At 41.6% G+C, this 13,911-nt stretch overlaps 1 protein-coding gene across 1 annotated transcript in view; it reads left to right on the top strand.

The window, feature by feature from the left end:
• Nucleotides 1-13,911, top strand: part of DTNBP1 (dystrobrevin binding protein 1) — a 96,802-nt gene that overhangs the window by 44,924 nt on the left and 37,967 nt on the right. Inside the window, exon 7 of the mRNA XM_043450152.1 lies at nucleotides 4,574-4,596. Within this exon, the coding sequence (XP_043306087.1) occupies nucleotides 4,574-4,596 (23 nt within the window). The remainder of the gene's footprint in view (nucleotides 1-4,573; nucleotides 4,597-13,911) is intronic.

The following is a 13,911-nucleotide window of genomic DNA, read 5'->3' as shown; positions in this document are numbered from 1 at the left end:
GTGGGTTCTTTACCACTAGTGCCACCTGGGAAGCCCCATGGGGATGACACCTGTATGGAAATCATGGCATTACAAGGCAGTGTACCAGGTGTTATAGCACTGATGAACGTGAGTCCTGAAGGAGGTGAGATAAGAGGAGATGGCCATGTGGGTGTGATGGATGTCTTCCTGGAAAAGACGAACTTGGATACTGTTTTACCTTGATTATTACCATTAACTGTTTCTGGTAGAGTTTGGAGAGTGACAGACTTAAAGCTCCTGCTCACCTGTGCCTGTTCACCTGGTGAGCTGAGACGGCAACATTAATGGTCAAGAGGAAAGTGTATGTGGCGTTCTCAATCAATATTACATGTCCTCCTCACTTACACTTTCCCTCGAGACTCAGTTCAGTCCTGGCTTCTCCAGGAAGCCTTTCCTGTTGGTTCACGGTATGTGAGTCACCCCCTCTTCTGTATTCCTGGAGAATCCTCAGTGTGGCTGGCATTAGCAGAGTGCTAATCTATGACATCAATTTCTGACTGTTGCTTTACTTCTGTATCCCTCACTGAATTTCCTTGAGGTTGTGGAGCATACATAACTCAACCCTAGCATTATTCCTAGTGCTATTTCTAACATTATTGCTAGTGTCTAAGGCTCAATACATTTTTTTTGTTGAATGAATGATCAAACTCAGAGGTTACATTCAGTATAAGAAAATGAGTATTTATCCAAGGTGTGATATTTATCATATCATGACAGTAGTGGTGATGGACAGAAATGGATGGATTCGGGACATGTTTTGAGATAGAGTTAACAGGTTTTATTGATGGATTGGGTGTGGCGAAGAAGGGAGATGGATCAACCAAAGCTTGAGGAGCATGGTGGTGGCCTGAGTGGAGGTGAGGGAGACTGTAGGAAGAACAGGCTCTTTTGCAAGTGTTGCTGGGACGCCTGCTTCACTTCCAAGCAGTAGTCTCAGATAGGCAGTTGTGTATGAGTCTAGAGCTCCAAGAAGAGATCAAGACAGAAAGTGTAAATCAAGAGCCTGTGGATGGTATTTAAGGCCACAGAGCTGGATGAATTGCCTTGTGAGAGCAAGTAAGATAAGAAAGGGGCTGGGACCAAGATGGCAGAGGTCCAGCGTCTTGTGGTCTGGAAGGGGCGGAGAAGTAGCAAAAGGAACTGGGAGAGGAGGAGGAGAACTCGAGAAAACGCTCTCAAGGAATCGCCAGCGGAGTCCATTGCTGCTGAGGGATTCGGATGAAAAGTGAGAGCGAACATCACCCTCGGCAGCGGGGTGGTTGTAGGTGGTCTCGCTGTGCAGAGCTGGGGTCTGGAAGCCAAGCTGGAGTGGGTTCAGGACATCGGGAAGTGGAGGAGCTAAGTCCTTGAGTGGGTTACAAGGGTTGGGAGTCATGGCTCAGCATCGCCAGCCTTAGGTTTCCAACCTCCCAGATTATTTCATTACATTCCAAATGGAACTCATGCACTGCCCTCCAAAATCTGTTCCTCTTCCTGTTTTCTGCTGATGAATTCGCTTTCCTTCCAGTGATGCAGACAAGAGGCCTCATGGTTATATACTTTTCCCCATGGGTCAATTGCCATGGTCTGTTGACTCTTCTCCCCAGCTTTCAGATTGGACCCCCTCCCTTCATTGCCCCTGGAGGAGGAGATGGCAGCCCACTCCAGTATTCTTGCGTGGAGAATCCCATGGACAGAGGAGCCTGGTGGGCTACAGTCCACGGGGTCGGAAAAGAGCTGAATGTGGCTGAGCGACTGGGCATGCTTTGTTGCTGTTGCCACTGCGCTTACTCTTTCCAGGCACTAATTAGATCTTCTTCAGACTCCCCTAATAGCTTCTTAAGTGCTCCCTGCTTCGTTCTCCCCACTGTCAGTACATCTGTCCGTCACAACTAGAACATTCTTCCTGAAGCATGGCTTTGCTCGTGATATTCTCCTGCTAAAAATAAAAGCAGATCCTTTTAGCCTGGCACTCAGAAGCCTTTGCCTCTTCAACCTCATCTCATCTCCCACTACTTTCTCTTCATTCAGCCTGCTGTCCTGACGGGCTTGCTCTTTCCTGAAGATAACCTGCACCATTCAGCGTCCACGCCTTCACTTTGACCCTGACCCTGGCCGCTGTTCCCTCCCTTCTCTTATACCTTCTGTATTCCGGGATGCTGTTGCCTCTGGCAGTGTGGAGTCTGCCCTAAAAATTAGGACACTTCAAGGCTTTCAGTGCTATCTTCTGTCATAGTGATCTTTACCTTAAACCACAGTCATCTGTACCACCCCAGCCTCCACCGTCTTCTTGATTAAGGAACTGGGTACAGGACTGATTGACTTTCTGAAAGAAAGTCTCTTGGAAGTTTGTTGAATTGCCACGGGTCAGGATATTCTGTAAATACGGGCCTAGAAAGAGGCACCCTGCTCACCTTTACTCTTTTCTCGTAGCAACTTCCCATTGTTTTGATGAGGCAGCCAGCAGGTTGGAAGGTGGGCACAGTAACTCCAATGAAAGCTCTTAATCGGGCAATGACTCATTACTTCCCTTGTGGCTCAGCTGGTAAAGAATACGCCTGTGATGCGGGAGACCTGGGTTTGATCCCTGGGTTGCGAAGATCCCCTGGCAAAGGGAAAGGCTACCCACTCCAGTATTCTGGCCTGGAGAATTCTGTGGACTGTATAGTCCGTGGGGTCACAAAGAGTCGGACACGCCTAAGCGACTTTCTCTTCACTGACTCATTACTAACACAGACCCTGGATTCTTGGCTCCATGGTTGTTATTTGGGGTAGCAGTAAGGGAAGAGCAGTGTCTGTGAAATCATTCCTCCCAGTTTCACCTTTTTTTAAAACAGGACGTGCCTTTTTGAAATTTCACTGCTTCGTGTTCCACAAGAAGGAAAACAGGCTCTCTGAAGACTGTAATCAGAGAAAAGAGAATTATTGATTAGAATACTGAAACTGAGGGACTTCCCTGGTGGTCCAGGGGCTAAGACTCGGCATTCCTAATGCAGGGAGCCCAGGTTTGATCCCCGGTCAGGAAACTAGATTCCACAGGCTGCGTCTAAGAGTTCCCATGCTGCAACTAAGACGGGCACAGGTGAACAAATATTAAAAAAAAGAAAAAAAGGAATACTGAGCCAAGTGTTCTGTCATCCTGTCCACCCTCGGTGGCCGTGGGGGATCGCTCACATGAGGGCATCTGGAGGAATACGTGCAAGGTGCCCCCTCAGGATGCTGTCTTCGGCACGTGCTGCCTTTCTCTTAGGCCTTTTCAGCTTTCATCCCATTTGTTGTTATTCAGTCGCTAAGTCACGTTTGACTCTTTTGCAACTCCATGAACCATAGCCCGCCAAACTCCTCTGTCCATGGGGTTTCCCAGGCAAGAATACTGGAGTGGGTTGCCACTTCTTCTCCAGGCATGTTCATCCCATTACTGGAATGTAAAATAGGTTTCAGGAAGGTTAACTTTCTACCTAATCTTTTAAGAATGAAGCTGGGCTATTGGCCAAAGGGAAATGATTGCACCCTTTTTTAAGATAGGATTGAAAGTAACTTTCTTATTCCTTAGTTAATGAACTCTGGCGCTGGAGTAATGTTATCATGAGTTAGTATTTTTAGAAAAAAAGAAAAGGAGTGATATGACCATGTGATTTAAGAACCTCCACTTGGCTGTTTCAAGAACGCTGGCTTTTCAATGGGCAGCTTGCCAGTCCTCCCGGCCAGCTGTTCATGGTGGTCAGCTGTTTTGGAACATGAGCGGTATTGTAATTAGCAATGAGGAATTCTGATTTGAGAATCCAGAATAGCTCTAGATTTTTAGTTAAACCCCTCATGCAAATAAAAGACACACATCTCATATTTTAAGTGGGATAAGGCTTTACAAATAAATTTCCCTCCTCAAAATTACTTTTAATTAGTACTGGTAGTGAGGAAAATATAATCATAAAATTATTGAGGAAAACCTGAAAAAAACTTGCTTTTGACTTCTTTGTCAAAAATGTTTTACAACTGTTCGTCTGTCTTCCCTGGCTGTACGTTTCCCCAGGAGATTTTGTGTTTCAGCATTCCTGACTGACACAAAATTATACACCAGAGGGTTTCCCAGAGGCTTGGCCCTTTTGTGACAGGATGGTCTGTGGACTTCAACCCTTTGATATATGATTTCCCCTTTCATTTAGAAATGGAAATAATTGCTCCTCTTTTGAATGATTTTTAATTAAAGATTTTTAAAAAATCTATTATTGTTTATCCATGAAGGGAAAAGTAAGTTGCTTTTATAAACTAGTTCTTAAATATATTAGATGGTTCATGGCTGGCATTAAAATGATTTATGTTTTTTTGTTTAAGTGTTTTAATAGTTTAAATTTTGGTAGAACTTTTTAAACCATTAGTAGAGTAATAGCAGAAAAACTGAGAATAGTAGCTTTAGGCTAACTGTATCGGTAATTTCAAAGAGTAATGGATTCTATGTGAGCATCCAGAAATACCACTCTCAGCAATTAAAACACTTAATATTTTATTATAATCTAAGAGCAGTTTCCATTGGGAGTAAATTAATAAATGTGTGTTTTCTTTGTTTTTTCTACAGGAAGGAACTTGAAACCTTCAAAGGTAATTTTGTGTTTAATTCTTCACTTTAAAGTAGATGAGAGTTAATTGATGTCAGATGTTTTCTCTTGATGATGATAATGAATGCATTCCTTTTTCTTTAAATCAGACAGTTTACATCAGAAAATGCAAGTTTGCTTAATACTATTTTTGTCAATTTATTTAATCATGGTGGTTTTGGTATTCTTTTTCAACTGTAACACACGTACCAAGTGAGAGTTTTTGCTAATGGCATCATAAATAGTATGTTAGGATGACATAATGCTGACTTAGAGGTTGTTGAGAATCATAGTTGGAGAAGATTCTGGTTTCTGTTGTGTAGCGAGAGTCTGGGCCACACGGAGAGGTGATGGTGATAAAGAGGGGTGGCTCTGCAGGCAACCCAGAGTCGCCTGAACTGCCTGTGAGGTTTTCAGTGCTGGTCCTGCTCAGCCACCATCTTGTAACTTTGGATGTTTCTTTACCTTTTTCAAGCTTATCTGTAAGATCGTAAGCTTTGCTGAGCTATATTCTGAGATACTAAAAGTGCTTAGCATTGCTTTTTAATTTTAGGGAACTTTTGCAAGCGAGCATGAGAAATAATTCTTGGTCGTGCTGTCTCTTGGAAACACTCATGAAAAATAGGGAAAACCACAGACTTTCAGAAGCTCAAAGCCCTTCCAGCTTGCCACTTTTCAATTACGCTTTAGAGGTTGAGTAGTGAAATTTCTATTCTCAGAGAATTTCAGTAACTGAGAAGACTCTGAATTATTGTTTATTATGTTTCATTTGTAAACTAGTATTGACTTTTTGGTAAAGATTTTCCAGAACATTATTTACAGTTGAATTGTTTATCTGTGTGATCTGTTTGGATGTTTTAGAGAAAACAACTAATACTTGAGATAAAAGGTATAAAGGCTTATTCCTGCTACATCTGTTATTAAACCGATTTGATTTGGCTGGGTTTCTGTTTGGCTGCAGTTCACCAGTTTGTTGAGGGCCATGTTAAATGGTCATGATCTGATGTATTATCATAGTTATCATTATTCTTAATCAACTTGTGAACAACTCATGTACCTTATTTTTCCTCACTGGTTTAAAGGAAGATTTGAAATCCCTATAAAGTGTTATTTTCCCTCTCCTCCTTTTAGTCTACTAGCGTTGTCTTATACTGTGTTGGGGGAAGAAAAAAATCAAGTTAATATTAAAAGACAAGGCAGAGACCCAGATTATGCAAAATGTCAACTTTGCTTGCATCTCAGCACTGAGGCTTTTTTTTTTCTTTTTGTATGACAATATTCCAGAAAAAGAGGACACCAGTAGTTGGCAAGAGGATAGATAGTGTTATGTATTACCTGATAGAATAATTCAATTTATACTGACATATCTTGTTTTTACATATATCCCTAATTATGCACAACATTTAACAGCACATCCAATCTACCCCACAGGCCAATTAAAGCTCTCAATTACAACAAACCCTAAATGGATTATTGTATCATATCTAGTTTTTTAAAGAAGTGATATTCATTAAAAATTATTTCCTCTTGAGTGTTTTGCTAATACTTCAAAAGCGTGTGTAGCTTGTAATAAAAAAAATATAGTTGTTCTTCCAAGACATTACTGGAGAAGAGAATTCATTCAAAGATATAATAATTTGTTATTTTTTGAACATTGCTTTTGCCTTTGTTTTTCCTTTATACATTTCAGGAAAACAAAAAAGTATTACTTCCTCCAATTGTTTTATTCAAGTTGTAGATATATTTAGAAGCTTTTTGCTAAGTTAGGTAAGAACTAACTTTTCAGGGCAAAATTAGTAACCTTCAAGATTAGTAACAGATCAGTGAGATCCCCCGAGTTCAGGACTCTTCCTTCTGTACTCCATGGAGAGTAATGAGTGCAACTTAGTCTTGCACTCGAGAAACATCTAGCAAATCTCTACAGTATTATTTAAACAGTTCATTATTTGTTTTGTTTTTTTTAAAATATTGGCAACAGGAAGGTTTTCTCTCCCAAATATTGCATTTCTTTAAACTCTTTAGTGGTAGTCACTTGAATATTATACAATATAAAAAGGGTAAGATCTTAAAAGTCTTAATTTTTTTATTTTCAGTGAGAAGGAACCCCATTATTGTAACTACATGTAGAGTAAATAAATTGGGGTGCATGTATCTTTTTAGATTAGTTTTCTCCAGATAGATGCCCAGGAATGGGATTGCTGGATCATATGGTAGTTTTATTTTATTTTTTTAAGGAACCTCCATACTATTTTCCATAGTGGTTGTACCAATTTACACTCCCACCAACAGTGGGGATCTTTTATCCACACCTTCTCCAGGATTTAATATGCAGTTTAATTAAATATCAACATTTAATATGCACTTTAATTAAATACCAGATAAAATTATAAAATCGCAGTTTTAAGGAGAACTGTTTTTAAGAAAATTAAGTTGACTGCTTTGGAAGACCTAATATAGGTAAATAGCTTTTTAAAAAATTACTGTAAAATGTTTAATTCAGAATTAGAAAAGACTTGGGGGAAAATAATAAAAATTCTGAAAGAGCTTATACACAAATTGTTTCTCACATCTTAAATTCCTGTTCTGCTTTTAAAAATAGGCTGGACATGTATATTATCTATGGTGAAACAGATCACCAGCCCAGGTGGGATGCATGAGACAAGTGCTCAGGCCTGGTGCACTGGGAAGACCCAGAGGAATCGGGTAGAGAGGGAGGTGGGAGGGGGGATCGGGATGGGGAATACGTGTAACTCTATGGCTGATTCATATCAATGTATGACAAAACCCACTGAAATGTTGTGAAGTAATTAGCCTCCAACTAATAAAAAAAAATAAAAATAAAAAAAAAATAATAATTAAAAAAAAAATAGGCTGGAAATTTTATCCAGTGCTGAATAGATGGCTTATACAAGGATTTTTTCAATCAGTGGACCTATACTCAAAGAACTCAGGAAAAAAGTGTGGTTAGATTTTAAGTTAAAGTGTCTGTATATGTGTTTTTTAAAAAACCTTTATTTTGGCTGCTCTGGGTCGTCACTGCCGTGCCCAGGCTCTCTCCAGTTGCAGCGAGGCTGCCATCCAGGCGGGCTGTGCCGGCTTCTCATCACAGCGCTTTCTCTGGTTGCAGAGCTCGGCTCTAGGATGCTTGGGCTCAGCAGTTGCCCCGCAGCCTGTGGGGTTTTCCCAGACCAGGGACCGAACTGATGTCCCCTGGCCTACCAGGGAAGCCCTTGTATATGTGTTTTTTAATGATTTCCTATGTTAACTGCTTTAGTAAAAATGAAATGAGCAGCATGGGACCCAGTTGTGTTATATAAGAGGGCGTCTACTGTAATCTCCTCGTTACTAAAGCATTACCCACCAAGTCAGAAATGTGACTGACTGACTGTGTGAAAGCATGCCCGGATTCAGCGGTTATCACTGCCACAGTGAGCGGGTCTCCAGAGAACGTGGGGAGAGGCGGCTGAGACCAGCCTGAGGGAGTGTGATCCCACTTAAGGCTTTGTTCTGGGAAGCAGAGCCAAGAAAGGATACAGGGCCAGAGCGCTCATCAAAACTGGAGGAAGTCCAAGACAGCTCTGTGACAGGAAGGTCCAGAGAGGAGAAGGCTTAAAGGAGAAGTGGTCATCAGTGCTAGAAGTAATCAGAAAGGTTGAGCAGGATGGGGAAATCCCATTGGATTTGACAGTGAATAGATAAGTGTGACCTGACAGAGCTATCTATAGAGGGAGACTCCAGATTGTAAATCAGAAGCATGCGAGACATTTAGGAAAGAAATGAAAAGGTCACTTGAGATAGAATCAGGGTCAAGGGCAGGCAAGAAGGTGAAATTTAAGATGTTAAGGAGTTGATTAAGATCAAGAGAAGATGGAGAAAAAATACCCAGATAGGTTATCCTTGGAGAGGATCCAGGGACATCTCTTTTCTGAGACTTTAGAGAAGGAAAAGATGGCAGGTCATAGGGGAAGAAGAATCTGTGTAAGGAAAGATTGTCTGAACTTGCAAGGCTAGGCCCAGAAGTAGAAATATAAACCAAAACAAATAATGCCTTGGTTAACACAAAGCTGGGAATTAAAGAGCATATACAGTGGGTCAGCAGAGCATGGTAATCTTGGGTGCTAATGAGATCATGATTAAAATGATGGGCCAGGGAGTTCAGGCCAGAAAGGAGAGGCCTGAAGAGACCAGTAATATAAGAAAGATACAAGGTACTGGGGTTGGTGTTCCCCTTAAAGATGGAAAACACTTGGGTGGTTGAGTGTGTGGTTGACCACACTTCTTGTGGTCAAAGAAAGAATTTCAGTTTGACATTGTTGAGATAGCGTAGTTCCCAGTGATGATCACGGCTAAATTTGAGTGAAAGAGAAGGCATAAAATGACAATGTCGTTTGAATTGGGGAATTATGAGACCATTAGGAGTCACGATTATTTGGATGACTCAGGTATGAATTATCCGTACCGGTGGCTCAGTAGCTGCAGCAGGTCATGAATTTAGATGTGATAGATAGATGGAGAACTTGGGTAGAACGTGTTGGGTCAATTCAAGAGTTAGATTAACATGTAAGGCAAAACTCTTCCACTGCCATTTGGCAATATTTAGGCAATGGAAACCCAGGTTGGGTAATACCGCTGTCCTCTGTCCTCAAGGGGCTAAAGCACCATGGCAAAGCTTCTAGGATAGAAAGGCACACATATAATTTGAATACAATGACAAAAATATTAAAATAGAAATAAGCACACTCTGGTGGGAGTAATCAATCTTTGAGAGAGGCACTTGAACGCTGACCTGGTGGAAAAGGGTAATAAGGACATTCCAGGGTAGAGGAAAGAACAACTGCAAAGATGCAGGGACGTTTATCTTATTTCAAGAGCACAAGTTAAAATTTAACTTCTTGTTCAATGAGGAGACTACAGTTAGTTTGTACTGAAGCATCTGGTGTGTGGGTACAGTAGTGAGGGGTGAAGTTGAGATGTGGGCGGGGCACACATGCCACACAGCTTGTATGTCACGCAGAGGAGCTTTGGCTTTTTCCTTTGGACTAGTGGTCTCCAAAGAGGCCCATGAGTATGCAGAGTAATGTCAGTAGTGGTGGAGAAGAAAACTGGAACCTCTGTTTGTTTCCTTTTTAATGTCATCCTTCTGTAATTCAATTTTTGTGCATATTCTATAATAAACTAGGGCAGGTATTGATGTATATGTTATATAAATATACACATTTGGGGGTGCACGTTAAACACTTTTGTTCATGGCAAGACTGCTCAGCGGTCACTGTTGTAGCTGAGAGAGATGAGGTAGGGATGGGAGAACCAGAAGGTTTAATTTAGGGTAACAGGAGGCAGTCTGCATTATAGAGCAGGTTTTCTGGGATCGTCTTGAAGACAGATTGGAAAAGAGCAGGTCTAGAGCAAGAAGGGTTAGTTGAGAAACTACTACATATACTTGAATGAAGACAGTGGTAGAATGGAGAGAAAGGCCTGGATTCAAGAATCAAGAATTTCATCACTCTTGTGAGAAGTCGAGGATGACTGGAATTTTGGCTAGGACATGTGGGTGGATTTTTCTTTTACCAGGAAACGTAATACGGGCAGAAGAGCAGATTCGGGAGGGAACCATAGTGGATTCTGTTGGTTTTGAGAGGAGGAGGTACAGTATCAGTTGATTAATGATAATAATTAATCAGTTTATTAATGCAAGCAAGTTCCCAGTAACCCCACAAAAGTGCAGAACTTTTTGATATCTGATAGAGAAATGCTTTTTATGTTTTATTGAGATTTGACTTTCATATCACAAATTTCATTCGTTTTTAAGTGTACGATTCAGTGATCTTTAGTAAATTTATAGAATTGTGCAGCCATCATCAGAATACAGTTTTAGAACATTTTCATCACACGTAACCATTCCTTTCTGCCTTCTGCATTCAGCACCCTTTTGTATTCCCAGCCCCAGGCAGTCATTAATCAGTCTGTCTCCATAGACTTTCCTTTTCTGGACCTTTCATACGAATGCAGTCATGCGATGTGTTGTATTTTTGCTTCTGAATTCTTTCAGTCATGTTAAATTTTTGGAGTTCATCCATGTTGTAGCATATATCAGTAGACAGTTCTTTTTTATTGCTGAATTAATATCCCATTGTATGAATTTATTGCAATTCGTTTATCCATTCACTGGTTTATGGACATTTGGATTGTCTCCGGTTTGGAGCTGTTGTGAATAATGCCGCTATAGACTTTCACATGCAAGTCTGTGTGTAGATGTATCTTTTCATTTTTCTTGGGTATAAAACTAAGACTGGAATTTCTGGATCATATGATATGGTTGTGTTGTGTGTGTTAGTTGCTCAGTCGTGTCAGATTCTTTGTGACCCCACGGTCTGTAGCCCTCCAGTCTCCTCCGTCCGTGAGGATTTTCCAGGCAAGAATACTGGAGTGGGTTGCCATTCCCTTCTCCAGGGGATCTTCCTGATCCAGGGATGGAACCCAGGTCTCTTGCGTTGCAAGCAGATTCTTTACTGTCAGACCCATCAGAGAAGCCCTGTGATAAGGTTATACTTCACTTTTTAAGAAACTGCCACGCAGTTCTCTGCGGCAGTGGTCCTCGTTATATCCGCATCAGCCGTCTGGGGTTGTGGCTGCTCTTCACCCTTCTCAGACTTGGTACCACTGACTTTCCTGTCCAGGTCTGTGATCCATTTTGAGCCAGTTTTGTGTCTGTGTGATGTAAAAGTCTAGTTTTTCTGCTTTTGTTTTTCACATATGTCCAATTGTCTGTGAACTATTTTTTGAAAAGATTTTTTCCCCCATTGAACTGCTTTGGCACTGTCGCAGGAAACCAGTGGCCATAAATGTAAAGAAAAGTATATTTCTGGACTCTCAGTTTTGTTCCTTATTGTCAATACCACACTGCCTGGATTATTGTAACTTTTGTAATACGTTTTGAAATTGGGAAGTATAAATCTTCCAACTTTGTTCTTTTACAAAATCATTTTGGCTATTTTAGGTCCTTTGCATTTCTGTATAAATTTTAGGATCATTTTGTCTCTTTCTACAAAAAAAAAAAAAGCCTGCTGGGATTTTGATAGGGATTGTTTTGAATTTCTAGTTCAGTTTGGAGAGAATTACTATCTTCATAATATTGTGTCTTCCAATCCATGAACGCGGATGCATCTTCATGTGTTTGTAGCTTTGATTTTCCTGAGCTGTGTTCTGTTATTTTCAATGTGCAAAGTCTCACTTCTTTTGTTAAATTTACTCATAAATATTTTATTCTTGCTGAGTGAATTCGGTCTTGAACACATTAAATCTGAGATAGCAATACAGATAGACGTGTCCAGTGGGTTGCTGGACATCAGGAGAAAGACGTGAGCTGGAATTGGGAGCAGGCTGACCGGGTTGGGGTGGGGACACTGAGTCCCGGAGAGGAAAACAAAGGTGACAGGAGGTAGAAGTCTAGGAAGCGCTAGAATTCACCCGGCGGCATAAGAAGAGAGCTAGCTCCTTTGGACAGGGGTTGAGTACAGTCAGCTGCAGAGGTGGGGATGCATGTCTTGGTGCGTGTCTCAGGGAATGCCAAGCAGTGTCACGTTGCTGTGGAGAGGACAGAAGGGAAGATGGTCTGAGAAGGGGCGTGTGGTTTGTCAACTAAAGTTCACTGGTGACGGTCCTGGGAGCGATTTCAGCAGCACGGGGGTTCCCGTGTGGGCTGGGAGGGGAACCCAGCTGGCGGAGGACAGGGGGCCAGTGAGAGGTTCTGTCGCGTCCCCCGTGTGACCCGGGTGCCTGGCACGTTGATACTGACTAAACATTTGAGTGAATGGGGGAGCAGAGCGGGGCTTTCGAAATCACAGGCTTAGAGGCGGAAAGAAGAGAGGAGAGGCTGGAGGGGAGGAGTGTTTATTGATTTCTGAGAAACTTGAGTGCCTTTGTATGAAAAGGGGGGGAAGAAAGAGGCTGCAGACAGGGAGGGGCTGAGGACACTGACAGTGAAGCTGCGATGCAGAGGGGACCACGGCGAGTGGGTTCAGAGCACATGACTTCGAGACAGGAAAAGACTGTCGACAAGGATCTGTAACTACTGAAATTTTGAGGATTTAAGATACTTATTAAAAATACATAGCACATTCCAAGCTACCAGTTAGTGTGGCTGAATTTGAAGGAACCTTTAGGCTAAAGCAATGCTGAAAGTGAATTGGGGGGAATTTAAAGATACCTTTGTGTTGGGAGGCAAGCTGTATTCGTCATCTTTATCTTACTGCTTGCAGAGCGAAAGGTTTCTTCTCTCTTGCTGTATGTTGTTACTAAGGCGTCTTTGTGCCTCTGTGACGGACTCAGACGGGTTTAGTGTGTTTTCAGCCTCTCCCCTGCCTTTTGAGCAGCACTTGGTATGGCCCCAGATCTGTGCATACATCTTTGCACACCAAGAGCCCTCAGAGCTTGCATTTGGCTTTTATAGAGGCAGTAGATTCTGATACATGTCTGCCGAAGTCATCAGCAGAAAACTAACAGGCTTAATAGAATTTCTTTGGAAAAACCTGCGCCTGGCTCCAGCCTCACCTTCTTTGTTCTACTCCCAGAGGATGCACAGCAGGGGAGCTGCCTGGTAAACTGGAGGTTTCACTTGACCAGCCTGAGCTTCTGCTCAGTTCTACTTGCTCAGTGCCCACATCCATGTCATCTCCAGGATTCACCGAAAATAGTCAGAGGAATCCCTGTAGGTGGAACTTTACTTTATGTTTTTTCCTTCACTGCTTTTCTGTAAAATTTTTACCGCCATGCCTGGGTACATTGCAGTGTTTGCATGGTACGCAGGTGATACATCACTAAAAAGCAGAAATAAATTTCAACTCGATTTGAACCTCTAACCAGTAACATGTTAATGAAAGCATTATTTGTTTCTTTATATGACAAAGAAGTGATAGTCACTATAAATTAATACCTAAAACAAGTGAAAAATGTTTCTTGGCAATCTGGAACTTTGCTCTTATAATTTCGTGTCTTATCCCCATTGGGTGAAATTCACCAGTCGTCTTTATGAGGCAGCACCTTTATAATTGAGAGATAAATATAAAATGCCAGGGGAACAGTGCCAGTCACTAGAGTAATGAGTCCATTTCTGATGTTCAGCTCTGTAAAACTAACTCAGCATCTCTTGCTGCTGGCATGTTCATTTTCCAAGAAGTAGTTACTGTAGTTAAACATGTGAGCCGTGGCCAGTAACGATGTGAAGTTAAACTTCCTTCCATGCTGCTGTGTTGGGTTCAACTAAAATGGCTGATTTTCCACATGGGTTTTGAAAAGGTAATAATGCTTCATACAGATTAAA

This window comes from Cervus canadensis, chromosome 28, assembly GCF_019320065.1.
Source record: "Cervus canadensis isolate Bull #8, Minnesota chromosome 28, ASM1932006v1, whole genome shotgun sequence".
Lineage (NCBI taxonomy): Eukaryota > Metazoa > Chordata > Mammalia > Artiodactyla > Cervidae > Cervus > Cervus canadensis.
Note: the sequence above shows the minus strand (reverse complement) of the source record. Positions and strands in the feature narration are given on the sequence as shown.